Source organism: Pyrus communis, chromosome 9 (genome assembly GCF_041283825.1).
Source record: "Pyrus communis isolate YQ-2024b chromosome 9, ASM4128382v1, whole genome shotgun sequence".
Lineage (NCBI taxonomy): Eukaryota > Viridiplantae > Streptophyta > Magnoliopsida > Rosales > Rosaceae > Pyrus > Pyrus communis.
This window is the reverse complement of record NC_142573.1, coordinates 6,518,145-6,532,853: the sequence shown is the minus strand read 5'-3', so window position 1 is coordinate 6,532,853 and position 14,709 is coordinate 6,518,145. Positions and strand designations below refer to the sequence as shown.

At 38.0% G+C, this 14,709-nt stretch overlaps 4 protein-coding genes across 7 annotated transcripts; 3 read left to right on the top strand and 1 right to left on the bottom strand.

Annotated features, from left to right (window-relative positions):
• Positions 1-2,551: 2,551 nt before the first annotated feature.
• LOC137740190 (protein NRT1/ PTR FAMILY 6.4) lies at positions 2,552-5,601 on the top strand. The gene is made up of 5 exons (XM_068480016.2): positions 2,552-2,749; positions 2,851-2,959; positions 3,091-3,308; positions 3,695-4,242; positions 4,533-5,601. Exons 1-5 carry the CDS (start codon positions 2,747-2,749, stop codon positions 5,425-5,427), a joined length of 1,773 nt encoding a protein of 590 aa, XP_068336117.2. The 5' UTR covers positions 2,552-2,746; the 3' UTR covers positions 5,428-5,601.
• Positions 5,602-5,696: 95 nt separating this feature from the next.
• On the bottom strand, positions 5,697-7,322 carry LOC137740191 (uncharacterized). 2 transcript variants are annotated; one of them, XM_088700445.1, is made up of 4 exons: positions 7,187-7,322; positions 6,122-6,326; positions 5,880-6,033; positions 5,697-5,744 (listed from the first exon to the last, which is right to left on the bottom strand). In XM_088700445.1, the coding sequence occupies exons 2-3, from the start codon at positions 6,311-6,313 to the stop codon at positions 5,902-5,904; spliced, it is 324 nt and encodes a 107-aa protein (XP_088556571.1). In that variant the 5' UTR covers positions 6,314-6,326; positions 7,187-7,322; the 3' UTR covers positions 5,697-5,744; positions 5,880-5,901. The 2 variants fall into 2 exon arrangements, with proteins under 2 accessions (XP_088556571.1, XP_088556570.1); XM_088700444.1 differs by having other exon boundaries at positions 5,697-6,033.
• A 580-nt stretch (positions 7,323-7,902) lies between these two features.
• On the top strand, positions 7,903-12,240 carry LOC137739904 (pyrophosphate--fructose 6-phosphate 1-phosphotransferase subunit beta). The gene is made up of 16 exons (XM_068479649.2): positions 7,903-8,321; positions 8,866-9,027; positions 9,130-9,251; positions 9,439-9,492; positions 9,604-9,710; positions 9,828-9,933; positions 10,067-10,130; positions 10,339-10,427; positions 10,542-10,673; positions 10,777-10,947; positions 11,044-11,159; positions 11,257-11,368; positions 11,475-11,559; positions 11,666-11,710; positions 11,803-11,871; positions 11,963-12,240. The coding sequence occupies exons 1-16, from the start codon at positions 8,162-8,164 to the stop codon at positions 12,037-12,039; spliced, it is 1,671 nt and encodes a 556-aa protein (XP_068335750.2). The 5' UTR covers positions 7,903-8,161; the 3' UTR covers positions 12,040-12,240.
• Positions 12,241-12,567: 327 nt separating this feature from the next.
• Positions 12,568-14,376, top strand: LOC137738722 (glycine-rich RNA-binding protein 4, mitochondrial). Of its 3 annotated transcripts, none has more exons than XM_088700443.1 (5): positions 12,568-12,806; positions 12,910-12,978; positions 13,147-13,253; positions 13,336-13,439; positions 13,678-13,804. In XM_088700443.1, the coding sequence occupies exons 1-4, from the start codon at positions 12,659-12,661 to the stop codon at positions 13,420-13,422; spliced, it is 411 nt and encodes a 136-aa protein (XP_088556569.1). In that variant the 5' UTR covers positions 12,568-12,658; the 3' UTR covers positions 13,423-13,439; positions 13,678-13,804. The 3 variants fall into 3 exon arrangements, with proteins under 3 accessions (XP_088556569.1, XP_068334299.2, XP_068334298.2); XM_068478198.2 differs by lacking the exon at positions 13,678-13,804 and adding an exon at positions 14,138-14,376 and having other exon boundaries at positions 12,569-12,806; positions 13,336-13,428; XM_068478197.2 differs by lacking the exon at positions 13,678-13,804 and adding an exon at positions 14,138-14,376 and having other exon boundaries at positions 12,569-12,806.
• Positions 14,377-14,709: the final 333 nt, after the last annotated feature.

Here is a 14,709-nt window from a genome sequence, read left to right as displayed (position 1 = left end):
ACGAACCACCCCGAGTCTCCTAGGGACCTCACCAAGCTTCCTACAAGCTTGAAATTTCCTAAAACGTGAGAAATCACGTGTGCATGAACAGTACCCGAAATCGAGCATCGTGGATTCGACGTGAAAACGAAGGTATTTTTACCTGAAAAAGGTATGGTTGGACTCCTACAAGCCTCACGAGCTCGAATATGTGCTTGGATTCCACGATCTGTGAAGGTTTGATGGGTGTGTGGGTGTGTCCGTACGTTTCAAAGGAAATGGGAAGGGAATGGGGACTCGGGACAGTGCAGGGAAAGGGAGAAAACAGTGAGGGAAATGTGTGGTCCACCATTAGCTAACAACCAACCAAAAATAACCACAAAACGCAAAGAAATCGAACTAGGGGCAATTTTGTCTTTTCACACGTACGTTTTAATATTTCTGGGTCGGGCTGTCACAACTACTCCATAGTTCCCTTTCAGTTTCCCATTTGGTAAGAAACTGTCGAGATTAAATTAAAATTGTCTAATTTTATGCAAATTTGAAAAACAATAACAAAATTTGAAGGAAAGTATAACATTAATGTTTTTTTTTTTTGTTTTTTTGCCAGAAGCATTAACATACAATTTGTTATGATATATTATATGCAATGAATTTAAACATTAATACATTTTTTTTCATTAATCCCTCCCTTCAAATCTGCATAGAATTAAATGTATACATTAAAATTGTAATTAGGGGTATTTTAGGTATCTGGAAAATGCAAAATGTGTAAAGTTAAACATAATTAATGAATTTGCTTATGTGGAGCTTAGTCATTGGGTTTTGTTGAAGCAAAAAGACTATGTCGAATTTTATGTAAAGAAACTTGAGTTTCAAGAGCTAAAATCATATTTTCAGTTAATTAATCTAATGAGTTTACAAAAGCAACAGATCCTTGGATGAACATGTTCTGTAGCTTCTGCTATACATGCTGAAATGTCGAGTTAACAGTAAACAAAACGAAAGAGCAAAATAGACTTCAAAATATTGGGAAAAATCGAGAAAAAAAAGTTGGAGTTAGTAAAGTATGGTTTTCTTATACGGCCTGCAGTTCCAACACCCAACCCAAGTGAGGAAGAAGTGATCTAAACCTACCCTATTAATTAAAAGTGAGGGAAGTAATGTCATTACAAACAAAATGCAGATTAGAGGCAATATAATCTGCATTGTTGCTAAAATCCCTCCACAGAAAGATTTTCAATCGTTATTTTTTCTTTCTTCATAATTTAGAACTATAACCGCTCGAGGCCGCATCAAGCATTTCGAGTAGTTAAAATGCTAAAAATATTAAAATTTTGGCTAAAAGCCTTCCGCATAACACAATTTGGCTACTTTCCAAAATTTGCTGAAGAAAACGAGAGCTAAATAAAGCTTAAGTTGCTTGCTATGATTCCTTTGAAATAATTCTTCCATCTGTTTCTTTGACTTCTTCATTGATTATGAAATTGTAATGGACAAAAGTTTCTATATATCAAGCTGATTGTACGAACATTAATACTATTGCTTATTTACACTTTGATCAAATTATGCTCAATTTTCTTATAACATGGTCAAACATTATGTTGCGCGCATTGATATTATCTTTCAACTAACTAAGAGTCGTGATATAATGAGTCATAAAAACGTGTTTAGATTAAGTTTATAACAATGTAAATCAACTCATGCACACATAAACGGTTGATTGCATCATTAATGTATAAACTTGATGGTACCTCGAAAGAGGTCTCTACACCATAGAAAGAGAACCCCGAGAATGGACACCTAGGGTCTCTTCAATGACAATTAAACAGTATCACACTGCACTGAGAGCAACATTGCCCTGATCAATACTCAAAAGGATATTCCACCTGCACACGATTGTGGTCGGTCCAGCAAAAGTAGTTCAATATTTTTTGGCTAATTATGATTATTGAAAAGTTAAACTTATCACATAGGTGCTTTTGTTTTATTGAATCCAACATTATGACTCGTGAATCTTGAGGATTGTAACAGTTGCAAAGGATTCAAATCAAGCACGCAATAATGGGCACCAAATAGTGAAAAGAACTATTTAATTAGGGTTTGTTAATACTAACAATACTCATTTATAAATAAGTAATGGTCCTCGCCCTTTCGGAGAAGGTAGATGCCTTGCACGCAACTATTGCTGAAGAGCTAATCTTGCCTAATCTTTCTCCATTTGAGGGAAAAAAAAAAAAAAACTGCAAAAAGACAATCTAGTAGTAAAAGAAATACAAATTGTAAACTCATACGTATGTTCCAACTTAAAATTTTTTTGTTGACGTAAAGTCATATAAATGTACTTGATACGTGTAATTTATAAGAGATTTACATGTATTCGAAAGATAGAAATTTGTGAAAGGGCGGTGGACCATTTGATTTGATTCTGCATAAGATCTTATCTATGGCATCTAAGTGATATAGAGCGGCAGCCTTTTTCCTTTCTCAAGTCTATCAAAAAAATGTGAATTGTCACTTTCCATTGTTGGTTGCAACCACAAAAAACATATTTACGTAATCGAAAGTGGTCACATGCCTTTAACCATGTGGAGCTCCTTACCTGCTCTTCACCATGCACCAGAAATTGTGAGACCGTGACAAAGCTAGTATTCCCCATCCCTCCCACTTCTCTTTATAACCTCCAATCATTCAGGGAATCTCATGCGACCACTGCAAATTCTAAACGAGAAAAAGCACTATCTCTCTCTCTCTCTCTCTCTAAAAAATGGTGGCTACTTACTCATACAACTTCAATATTATGCTAAAAACTTGAAATTTTTCAATGAGTTTTTTTCTTTCTTTTTACATTTTTTCCCTTTACTTCAACAGGTTTTGATCTCAAGGAGAGGTGAGGAAGATGGAGATTTGGTGGATTTTAGAGGAAATCCGGCGGACAAATCTAAAACTGGCGGATGGCTTGCTGCAGGGCTTATTTTGGGTGCTTTATTCTAACTTCTTGACTTAAATTCTCTCTTTATAATATCTACGTTTGAGTTATGGACGGATCGCGTCTAGCCATTATATGCATTATCTTAAGGTGCCTTTTTTTCTTCATGATGACTGTTGCAGGAATTGAACTAGCTGAGAGGATATGTGTGATGGGAATTTCTATGAATTTGGTAACATACTTGGTTGGAAATTTGCATATATCTTCTGCAAAATCTGCAAACATAGTGACCAATTTCATGGGCACTTTGAACCTCCTTGGCCTCCTTGGTGGGTTTCTAGCAGATGCTAAGCTTGGAAGGTACCTCACAGTTGCACTTTCTGCAACCATAACGGCTGTGGTAAGTTTTGAGCCAAGGACAATTTGCGATATTAACCTTTTTACATACACATTAAAGACTTCTAGCTGACTTTTCGTTTGGCACTCCTCAAAAGTTATTCTGCCAAGAAATATTCACCTTTTAGGAAGCGCATAATGATTTTTAAGATCTATATAAATAAGAATCAATCGAAACCCCCTCAAGCAGTTCTTGAGCTCTCCCAAGACCCCTCCAGCAGTGCTCGAACCCCCTTCGATATGCTCGAGCCCTCGATTGCTTATAGATTCGAGAACTTTAAAACGCTAGGCTAAAAGCCTTTTACATATCCAAAATTTGCTACTTTTGAAAAAATTTCAAGTCCAAATCTGTAGTTTAAAAGCTGAATTGTTCTTGTTCTTGCATCTTAGGGGATAATATTGTTGACATTGGCGACATCGATTCATAGCATGAGACCACCTCCATGTGATGACTACAGACAGCAACACCATCAATGCATTGAGGCCAACGGAACCCAATTAGCCCTACTCTATGCTGCTTTGTACACTACAGCACTGGGTGGTGGTGGCATAAAATCCAACGTCTCTGGTTTTGGGTCCGATCAATTCGACGTTGCGGACCCCAAGGAAGAGAAGGCCATGATCTTTTTCTTCAACAGGTTCTACTTCGGCATCAGCATTGGGTCTCTGTTTGCTGTCATTGTGCTGGTGTATGTGCAAGTCAATGTTAGCAGAGGGTTAGGTTATGGAATAGCGGCTGGGGCGATGATCATAGCGATCATCGTATTGCTCGCGGGAACGACGTTTTATCGGTTCAGCAAGCCTCGAGGCAGCCCTTTAACTGTCATATGGAGAGTGATATTTTTGGCTTGGAAGAAGAGAGCTTATCCTCTTCCTTCTCATCCAAGCCTTTTGAATGGATGCCAAGAAGCCAAGATCCCCCACACAGAGAGGCTCAAGTAAGTTTACATATAAGCCATTATTCCATATATATCAGGAAGTGATTTTCGTACGTCATTTTCTCCCCTTCACACATTGCTTATTTTTGATCTTTGGATTGAATAAATAGAAAATCACATTTTTAAATATGCGCGTGCAAAATGAGAAAATGGGCGTGAGGAACCTAAAATATCCGAATCCGAATATCTACATAAGTGCAAAATCAGAACTTGGCCATCTAACTTTAAAACATCAAGTTTCTTCACTGGCATTGACTAGGTTTTATTTATCTACGCATGTGAATGGTTAGGTGTCTGGACAAAGCTGCAATCCTAGATGAATATGCTGCTCATGAAGGAAACAGAAGCAACTCATGGATAGTATCCACAGTGACCCAAGTCGAAGAGGTGAAACTGGTTTTCAAGCTCATGCCGATCTGGTCGACATGTATCCTCTTCTGGACGGTCTACTCTCAGATGACTACATTCACCATTGAACAAGCCACTTTCATGAACCGAAAAGTAGGCTCCTTTGAAATCCCAGCGGGTTCTTTCTCGGTGTTTCTATTCATCACCATCCTCATCTTTACTTCCTTAAACGAGAAACTATTTGTCCCCCTTGCTCGGAAACTCACCAACAATGCCCAAGGAATAACAAGCCTTCAGAGGATTGGAGTTGGACTCATTTTATCAATGGCGGCTATGGTGGCTTCCGCAATAGTAGAGAAAGAAAGAAGGAACATTGCAGTTCACCAAAATACCAAACTAAGAGCTTTCTGGCTTATCCCACAATATTTCCTCGTGGGTGCAGGGGAAGCTTTTGTCTACGTCGGACAACTTGAGTTTTTCATTAGGGAGGCTCCGGACAGGATGAAGTCCATGAGCACGGGGCTTTTCTTAAGCACCATCTCAATGGGATTCTACGTTAGCAGTCTTTTGGTGACGGTAGTGGACAAAGTGACTAGGAAGAGCTGGCTGAGGAGTAACTTGAACAAGGGAAGGGTAGATAACTTCTACTGGGTCCTCGCGGTGCTAGGAGCTACAAATTTTTTAGTTTTTCTTGCCTTTGCAATGAGACACCAATACAAAGGCCATCAACACAACAGCCCTGATGATAGTGGCGAAAAGGAGTTCAAAAGCTCGAGCATCAAAACAGTTGAAGAGATGGCAGAGATAATCAGAATTGAGGCAAAGGAAGGACCTTAGAACCCTAGCATATATGCTTCCAAAAGGATCTTGTGTAATATTGTATGCTTATCAATCATTTCTTGGATATTTAAATCCTTTTTTTTGTCTGCTGTCTCTCTCAGACTCAATGTAAATGCAGTGTGATCGGGAATGTAATGCAATGATAGATTTTTATTCATCCGAAAAACAAAATTTACAGCATAACAACATATCCATGACACGTCAAGAGATCAGGCATTCGTCAAATCAAACCATCCAACATACTGCATATCCAAATAGAAGCCATCTAGTTGCAAGATTATTTGTTTCAGCATTAATGAACTAGTTCAGAACCACTGCAGATTTTGAGACACAAAACCAAACATGGAATTGATAAACAACTGGATCCAGAATTGGCTGCTTATAAAAAAAATACAGGAATATTAGTCTCCTCGATCAAGAGGCACGTATCTAAGAAGCTGAGAGCTGACCTCTAAACAATTACATAGGCCATTAAGAAGAACCACTAGCAGAAGCAGGTTGGTGATTTATGACCAAAGGGGGGCGTAGAGCTCGGTGGCTTTCCAAGTTTTGTTTGCGGGCTTTATACATCTCTTCTGTCTCAATTACGACCAATCTCTTAACCTGCGTCGAAATAACATGCAACATTATCAATTACGGAAGGAAAGATGCCTTAATCTATGAATGCATCCACCGAGAGCTTATATCAAACCTGTTGGAGCATTCCCCTGACTGTAGGAGTATTCCATCTCATGACAGTTCGGTTGCACTTTCCGAGACGTAATGCCTCTAAAGTACGCCTGTGAAGTCTCCTGGTTCCCGGGATTCCCCTCACCAAAGTTATATACAGATTAGGGCTCCATGCAATTGGGACACTGGCTTTATAAGCCTTGAAAGCATTCATTTTCTTCTCCAACCTACACATCCCAAAGTGGTGCCAAAGCCATAACTTCAATATATATGAAAACTCGTAATACATCGCTGCATCAGAATGAAGAAAAACTCCAAAAAGAAGATAAGCATAACAACTCGGGAATACAGAAGAAAGCCTATGAAAAAGCAGCGCGAATGTTCTATTTATATCTCGAAGATTTCAGGGTTTAGTTTTGCTAAAGGATCGTAATCACTACCAAAACAGAATTGCAAAGATGAACACCGAAACATTATAAAGGGGCTAGCGCCAATCATTCGCCTTGTTTACATTACAATCGTTTTCACTCTTAACCAATAAATCATGGTAAAAAAATCAGAAGAATTACGCACCCGTAAACCAAGCTCAGTGGCCTTGAACACTAATATCTCTTCATTTCACCACTACCAACTACACGGTTCAACCAAAACCACCACGGGCACAACATGCAACGATCAATCACAAAGAAAAAATGAAAAATTGTTCACTAAGCCGAAATTCCATGAACTTGGATTGTTACCCAAAAGTTATTAAATTTAATCCCAAATCTCCATTCACTTACTCCTAAAATTAAACAAATTCAACAAAATTAAGATGTTGTATTATCTCTAAAGCTGGAAGGAAACTAAGCCCGTTTGGTAATTAAGCTCAATCTTCTCAAGACTAAAACTTTTACCTTCATTTCACCCAAAAATCAGGGTTTTTTCACTGTTAGATTCAACATTTACCGGGCAATTCATGAACTACAGAAAGTAAAAAACGAGAACGCAGAAAAAGAAAAAGTAGCAGATTAACAAACTGAAAAATGAGGAAGAAAGACAGATTATATAGGAGAGAGAGGGAGAGATAGTGAGAGAGATGATGTACGTTTGTCGTCGGAGTTGCAACCAGTGACGACGGCGGCGGCGGAAAGGGACTGCCTTGTTCGTGTAGGGGTGAGCGGGTGAAGTAGATTTTAGCTCCTTTTGCTATATAGGCCTGGCTGGAACTTTGGGCCTTTTGGTTTGGGTCTATCTTCTACGTACCAAGCCCAACATACTGACCTTTTCCCCCTTCTTTGTTTTCTTATAGCCCAACTTACTTAATGACTTGTTTGGAATTACTTATAAAATAATCACTCGTAAACGCTTTTGTTAGAAGTGTTTATTATATGAATACATTGAAGTTTTGATTAAAGATCTAAGTGCATTATAAAAAATCACTTGCCATTTTGGCAGTGCTTATTGAAGCAGTATCTGGCAGGTGCTTCTCTATAAAACCGTTTCTATGGAGTAATTTTTTTCCTTTTTTTTTTTTTTTTTTTTTTACCAAACCGATCAAAAGTGCTTCTGTGGTCTGGAAAACATTGTTGCATCCCTTCCAAAAGCATCCCAAAAAAGGGTGGCACAATAAGTCACTGCAATTTGGCTAGTTGAGTGTCAAGCTCATCACAAATATATTATTATCGTTGTTCATTTGAATTGAACGTGAAACTTTTAGTGCGAAGACAAATACCGTTAAACAAAAACAAACAAGCTATAGTAATTGAAACGTGCAATATCTTAGGACTCACATATATGTCAAAGTAATTTGCAACTGTATGTAGATTTGGGTTATACGCTAACTATTTATCGTACTAATAGTATTTTAGTTCGAGAGTGTTAGGAGAGATCTCGGGTTCGAATATCCTCGGATAAAGTATAAAAAGTTACCAATATCACGGTCTCTAATGTTGACTGCCTACTACCAACGCAAGGTACGTGATACCATTATCCATAACAAACTCACCGCTTCTCTCTCTCTCTCTCTCTCTCTCTCTCTCTCTCTCCACTGTCACATTCGCAGTGTAGTTTGAAGGCAACGATGTACTCCATGAATGGCAAGGCAGTGCCTGGTCGCTTCGTCTCTTCATACAGCGAGGTCCAGGGCAGTCGTCTCGACGTTCCGCTTCCTCTCCCTTCTGTTCTGAAGAGCTCCTTCAGCGTCGTCGATGGCTCCAAAAGCTCTGCCGCCGGAAACCCAGGTCTCTCTTTCTTCTTTAATCAATTACACACAATTTACTGTAGTTATGAAAGTGTACTCGTTGATTACTGCAGTCTGTCTACCAAAACCAAACGAATGTAAAGTTTTGAACTTTTTCAATAAATGGATATTTATATTAGGATAATACTTTTGAATAACGTATCTTTATTGAAGAAAAGCAACTATCGGAATGGTTTAATTTCTTAATCTTGATTTGAAGATTACATTTCCGAAAAATTATTTCAATCAGAGATCATTTAGTCATTCAAATTCATATAACAAATTGATGGTGTACTATCAAGTAATATATTCATGATCATTTGGTCATTCAAATTTATAGAAAAATCGATGGTGTATTACCAAGTAATATATTTATGATAACCGTCCATATATTTAATACATTTGAATGATAAAACAATTTCTAATTCGAATGATTTTTGGTACGAGAGATCTTCAAATGAAGATTAATATATCAAAGAGAATAAATAAAGAGAGGTGCGTTTCGATTTCGTTTGTGATGTAATTTGTTCGATGTATTTGTGCAGAGGAAATAGCCAAGTTGTTTCCTAACCTATTTGGGCAGCCTTCGGCAATGCTACGGCCAGGCGGTTCTTCGGTGCTTTCGAAGGATACGAGTTTGAAGATTGGAGTGGTTCTCTCAGGAGGACAGGCTCCCGGTGGACACAATGTTATTTGTGGGATATTTGGTGAGGCTCTTGCCTTGAGTCGGATGACAACAGATATTTTCAGATGAAACTTTAGCACTTGAGAGTTTTTTTAATTTTTCGTTATTTTTTTTTTCTTGGTAGATTACTTGCAGAAGCACACTAGTGGAAGCATAATGTATGGATTTAAGGGTGGTCCGGCAGGGATCATGAAGTGTAAATATGTTCAATTGTCCGCGGAATTCATCTATCCTTACAGAAATCAGGTTATCTTTCGTGTCAAAATATTATCATCTATCAACCAATGTTCAGCACTTTCTTCTTTCTTGTGTTGCAAGAATTTTTTTTTCCATGTAAATTGCTCTTACACAATTTGTTCATTACAAGAGACTATGATCTAGTTTGCTTTTTAATCAAATTTGCAGCGTGCTTTCTCACATACTCTTTTGACAGGGTGGCTTTGACATGATTGCAAGCGGCAGAGACAAGATTGAAACTCCCGAACAGGTTAGCTCCTGTAAAATTGTTGACATGTTTATCAAATTCATCTCTGTACAAATTTTCGTCTCTCAGATCAAATTTTAGATATATGGTAACTGAAGTGTGTATGCTTTTCAGTTTAAGCTAGCAGAAGAAACAGTAAAGAAGTTTGATTTAGATGGGCTTGTAGTCATTGGCGGGGATGACTCAAATACCAATGCTTGCCTTCTAGCTGAACACTTCAGGTACAACATATGTCTCTCCAAGTTAATGTTCTGCTATATCTGCGACTTTGTACAGCAAGCTTTAGTATTTATGCTTCTGTAATCTTTGAGATCTCTCAAGACTCTTATGCTTTTTAGGGGTAAAAATATGAAGACACAGGTAATTGGATGTCCCAAAACCATTGATGGTGATCTGAAAAGCAAAGAGGTGCCCATAAGTTTTGGATTCGACACTGCATGCAAGGTAATTCTTAAGCCATTGTTATACATTGTGACACAAGCAATCAAATTTTTGCCTTATCATACAAACAGAAGTGTACATTCTTTAATCTACGTTTGGTGTACTTGTTATGATCTTCACTGTGATAAACGTGCAGCTATATTCAGAAATGATTGGTAACGTGATGATGGATGCCCGTTCAACTGGGAAGTACTACCACTGTAAGTGCTCTGTTTGTATAAGAAAGAATCAGTTATCAGATTGTGTCGTGCTTTATATGTTGTTCGATGGCATCAAGCAAGGTTTAAAAACTTGCCACGGTTTTGCAAGATACACATTTAGTTAAGGATGACTTTCAGGAACATGTATAAGAACTGTGACCGTAAATGTTTATTCTTGATTGTCCTCCCTAATTTTCTATTTCTGCAGTTGTAAGGCTTATGGGGCGTGCAGCTTCTCATATAACCTTGGAGTGTGCACTGCAGACTCGTCCAAACATCACGATTATTGGGGAAGAGGTATTTTTCATATATCCTTCTATCTCCAAGTTTGAGCTCCAATGTTAATTGGAAATGATACCTTCAGTTTCTATGTAAACTTTTTTGACTTGACAATGTTTCGTTTTGCGGTAGGTTGCTGCCAAGAAGCAGACACTCAAGAGTGTAACAGACTATATAACAGATATAATCTGCAAACGTTCGGAACTTGGGTTTAATTATGGTGTCATTCTTATACCAGAAGGCCTGATTGATTTCATTCCAGAGGTATCATTTTGAAAGATTGAAGAGGATATAATTCGCTCGATTCCATGTTTTGACAGCTGAAAATTCTCGAAGTTTTGTTTTGGCTTTACCATAAAACTTGCAGGTGCAGCACCTAATTTCGGAGCTTAACGAAATCTTAGCTCATGATATTGTTGATGAAGCAGGGGTGTGGAAACAGAAACTCCAGAGCCAATCCCTAGAGCTTTTTGAGATTTTGCCGCAAACAATTCAGGAGCAACTACTGCTCGAAAGAGATCCACACGGGAATGTGCAGGTAAATTCTTTTGATTGTCGTATCTTTCTCCTTTATCCTTTGGACTATGTCCGAATATTGCATTTGTTGAATCTTAACATGATGTTAAGCATTTAGGTAGCAAAAATAGAGACCGAAAAGATGCTTCTTCAAATGGTAGAAACTGAACTGCACAAACGGAAGCAGGAGGGGACATATATGCGTGACTTTGCTGGAAAGACACACTTCTTCGGGTACCAACATATTTGTTCATCTGGTTCATTCGATCATATGATTCATATTGCTGTATGTTTTGTTCATCGTATCAGTTACTTGATTTTTACCGTGCAGTTATGAGGGCAGATGTGGTCTTCCTACAAACTTTGATGCAAACTACTGCTATGCATTAGGTTATGGCGCCGGTGCCCTCCTTCATTCAGGAAAGACAGGATTGATATCCTCTGTAAGCCATAGTTCGCTCATTTTTCTTAGTTCATCAAGTTTGTTTATTTTGTTACGCAAAATGCTTAAACTTGTAAGGGTTTTGCTAATTTAAACTATGTATGCAGGTGGGAAATCTGGCTGCACCGGTTGAGCAATGGACGGTTGGTGGCACGGCATTGACTTCTTTAATGGATGTGGAGCGGAGACATGGTACATAAAACACTTGGCTAAATCGCTCGTAATCCCACATTACGTGATTGCTCTTATAACGAATCCAATCATGCATTTATTAATTCTGAGAGCATGAATTTTGCAGGAAAGTTCAAGCCTGTGATTAAGAAAGCAATGGTGGAACTTGAAGGTAAAACACTTGTCTGAGCCTTTAATTATCCACCTGCAAACAACGCTGCACTTCTTGACACTTTCTATGTTTCTTTGCTGGTGGAATATCAGGTGCACCATTCAAAAAATTTGCATCATTCCGGGACGAGTGGGCTCTTAAGAATCGCTACATTAATCCGGGTTAGTTATAACACTTAAATCGTCGTAAAATTTTTGTTACGGAATATGGAAGTCAGGTTTTTGAGTTGCTGAAGTTTTTGCTTTCGATCAGGTCCGATTCAATTTGTTGGGTCTGCAGCAAATACGATCAACAACACTCTTCTGCTGGAACTTGGAGCACAAGCATAGGGAAGAGCTGAAGTAGGAAACAACGTATCAATTTCAATGTTCAGTTTCACATCTAAATAAAAACTTAGGTCATGAGGTACATTTGGAAATGCTGAATAGGTTTGCATTTTTGTAGTCTAAGAGCTTGTAGCCGAAATGGTCAAACGACATTTATCTTCTAATTGATACGTTTGAAACGGGTTGATAATCTATTCATAACAAGTCACAGTGAGCCATAGCTAATAATGAAATTAAATATATTTGTCTTTTGTTTTGTGGGAGTTGACTCGAGAACTCCCCCAGCCAGGCAGAGATCGCGATGGTGTAGGCACAAACATGCACAATGTGAGTTTCAAGAAGTGACGCTTTTTGAGTTTCGAAGGGTAAAATGAAGTGAAATACTTTTTATTTGAGTTTTGGATGACAAAATAAAATTCGATATTAGCTTTAGAGGACATTTCAATAAATAAGCCCTAAACCTATAAAAATTCTATGCCACGTGGCATGGACCTCAAAATTCAGCCGGCCCACAAACCCAAACCCAAATGCGTGGGTTCAAATCCTGCCAAACCACCAGAAGCTCAAAACTCAAAGGCGCGCAAAAAGAAGGGGAACAAATCATCGGCTAATCACGTAATCAATGAGGAACAACACTTTGCGGACGCTCCTTGCTCGGAGAGCATCGACAACCACCACACTCCGAAACCCAACTTTAAGTCGGCGGTTCTTTTGCTCGCCACCGTCTTCCTCCTCCTATCCACCCCAAAACAACAAGCTTTTCGTTGGAGGTTTCTCTCTCCACTCCTTCCCATACATACAATACACCTTCAAAGTTATGTAGTTTTCGTGTTTTGATCGTTTATACGGTGATTTGGCTTCTGGGTTTTGCAGGATTGTCATGGTCGGTGGATGAGAAGTCCTTAAAACAAGCTTTCTCATCCTTCGGGGAGGTCACCGAAGGTAAACTCTTTGTTTCTCAGTTCGAAATTTTGCGTACTATTCCTTAGTCGTCTACATGTTCGATGAAATGCCCCAATGATCGCTAGCAGTTTATTTCACAATGATTTGGATGTTACGTATGGTTTTCCTGAAAAAAGAATTAATCTTTGTTCATATTCTGCAATGTAGTGAAGATAGTGTATGACAGAGATTCCGGCAGGTCGAGAGGGTTCGGATTTGTTAATTTCTCCAAGGAAGATGAAGCCCAGGTTGCAAAAGATGCCATGGATGGAAAGGTGTTGCAAAAACTATAGTTGACACGGATCAAAGTTTGTTTTTTAGGAAAAGATTTTCTGATTGATGTAGTTCTGCTTGCAGGCATTGTTGGGTCGGCCATTGAGGGTTACTTCTGCTGTTGAAAAAGTTCGGGGCGGACCTGTTGTGGTTCCTCGCCTTCCCACATGAACTCCTGTGGTACAGTGGTAAGTTATGTTCCATGTTAATGGTGAATCGACGATGACTAAAGACGTTTAGTTGTGAAAGCTGTAAATAGTGGTTTGTAATAGGATGACCGTTATTCCTTGTCATTTGAAGATAATGATTGCTTTTGATTGGTCAATCACGTACATCTAATTGGTGACAAAACTTGTTTACTAATTCATTTCACTAATTACTTCACATATGGTTAAGAAGCTTTATGTTTTATGTTTGTGATGATAGTATCTTGTTAGGAGGAAGGAACTTGGGAATCTTAAAAATTTAACAGCACTTCTGGTCACGCACTTGTCGTTGCAAGTTTTGTTCAAGCATATAGCTCAGATCACTGTTTCTTCAGATTCTTGTACATAACTGTTTTAGAAATTAAAACAATCAGAGACTGGCGGCCGCGGAGAAGTCAATTAGAAATGTAAGTTTTTTCGTTTGATCATCCATCTCTTAGACTTACTGCATGCAGTTTGCAGCTTTGCTCAACTGCACATTCATTTCCTAACCTTAACTCTACAGACTACTAGTTTCTTCTTCGTTGTAGTAACAACTATGTACGTCTAACCCCACGATGCTTAAAAACCGTAACTTAAATGCTCATCAACATTATTTTCTTTCTTCGTCATGATTTGTGTATTCTTCGTTATAAAATTGCGTCTAAAAGTTGCTTAATTTTGGAGTTTTATGTTTGCAGGTGAATGGCCGAGTGACATGCAAAATACAAGTTGAATGAAATTTTTACAAAGTGCTCGAAGCTTGTCAAAGCTCAGTTCTTAGGTAGTTGTGTTAATCCATGCATGAAATATATTCCAATAAGAATATAGATATATCTCCGTTCATGTGTTCTTTCTGGCAAGTGTATGAAGCCAGACCCCATTTAATTATATGATATATTTTTTTTTCTAATGAAATATAAGATTATTGTTGCGTATATTACTTGATAACTTTGTTAAAAAGATACATAAATGTTAGAAATATGTAATTTTTTTGTAAATTGTTACAAAATATGTCTAAATAATGTGTGTTAAACGTGAAAATTACGTAAGTATATAATACGTGTATCACGTATTAGAGTTTAAAATGTGCAATTTAACGAATCATAAAAAATTGTACGGAACAGAATATTTAAAAGATATGAAATATTTAAATTTGTTTTTTATTTTCTCGAGTGAATTATGAAATTTGATTAAGTTGAGTAGAATAATGCCCAGAAACGACATGCTGTCTAATCACAATTGAGATCACAAACCGACTTGGTTTGTGTGC

Excerpts from the sequence above, each read along its gene's own strand:
- LOC137739904 (XM_068479649.2), top strand. The coding sequence starts at position 8,162 with ATGTACTCCATGAATGGCAAGGCAGTGCCTGGTCGCTTCGTCTCTTCA. Across the intron at positions 9,028-9,129 it reads TGTTATTTGTGGGATATTTG|ATTACTTGCAGAAGCACACT; the intron begins GTGAGGCTCTTG and ends TTTTCTTGGTAG. Across the intron at positions 11,560-11,665 it reads GGATGTGGAGCGGAGACATG|GAAAGTTCAAGCCTGTGATT; the intron begins GTACATAAAACA and ends TGAATTTTGCAG.
- LOC137740190 (XM_068480016.2), top strand. Across the intron at positions 2,960-3,090 it reads TGCTGCAGGGCTTATTTTGG|GAATTGAACTAGCTGAGAGG; the intron begins GTGCTTTATTCT and ends TGACTGTTGCAG. Across the intron at positions 3,309-3,694 it reads CTGCAACCATAACGGCTGTG|GGGATAATATTGTTGACATT; the intron begins GTAAGTTTTGAG and ends CTTGCATCTTAG.
- LOC137738722 (XM_068478198.2), top strand. The coding sequence starts at position 12,659 with ATGAGGAACAACACTTTGCGGACGCTCCTTGCTCGGAGAGCATCGACA. Across the intron at positions 12,979-13,146 it reads CTTCGGGGAGGTCACCGAAG|TGAAGATAGTGTATGACAGA; the intron begins GTAAACTCTTTG and ends TCTGCAATGTAG. Across the intron at positions 13,254-13,335 it reads AAGATGCCATGGATGGAAAG|GCATTGTTGGGTCGGCCATT; the intron begins GTGTTGCAAAAA and ends TTCTGCTTGCAG.
- LOC137740191 (XM_088700444.1), bottom strand. The coding sequence starts at position 6,313 with ATGAATGCTTTCAAGGCTTATAAAGCCAGTGTCCCAATTGCATGGAGC. Across the intron at positions 6,034-6,121 it reads TCAGGGGAATGCTCCAACAG|GTTAAGAGATTGGTCGTAAT; the intron begins GTTTGATATAAG and ends ATTTCGACGCAG.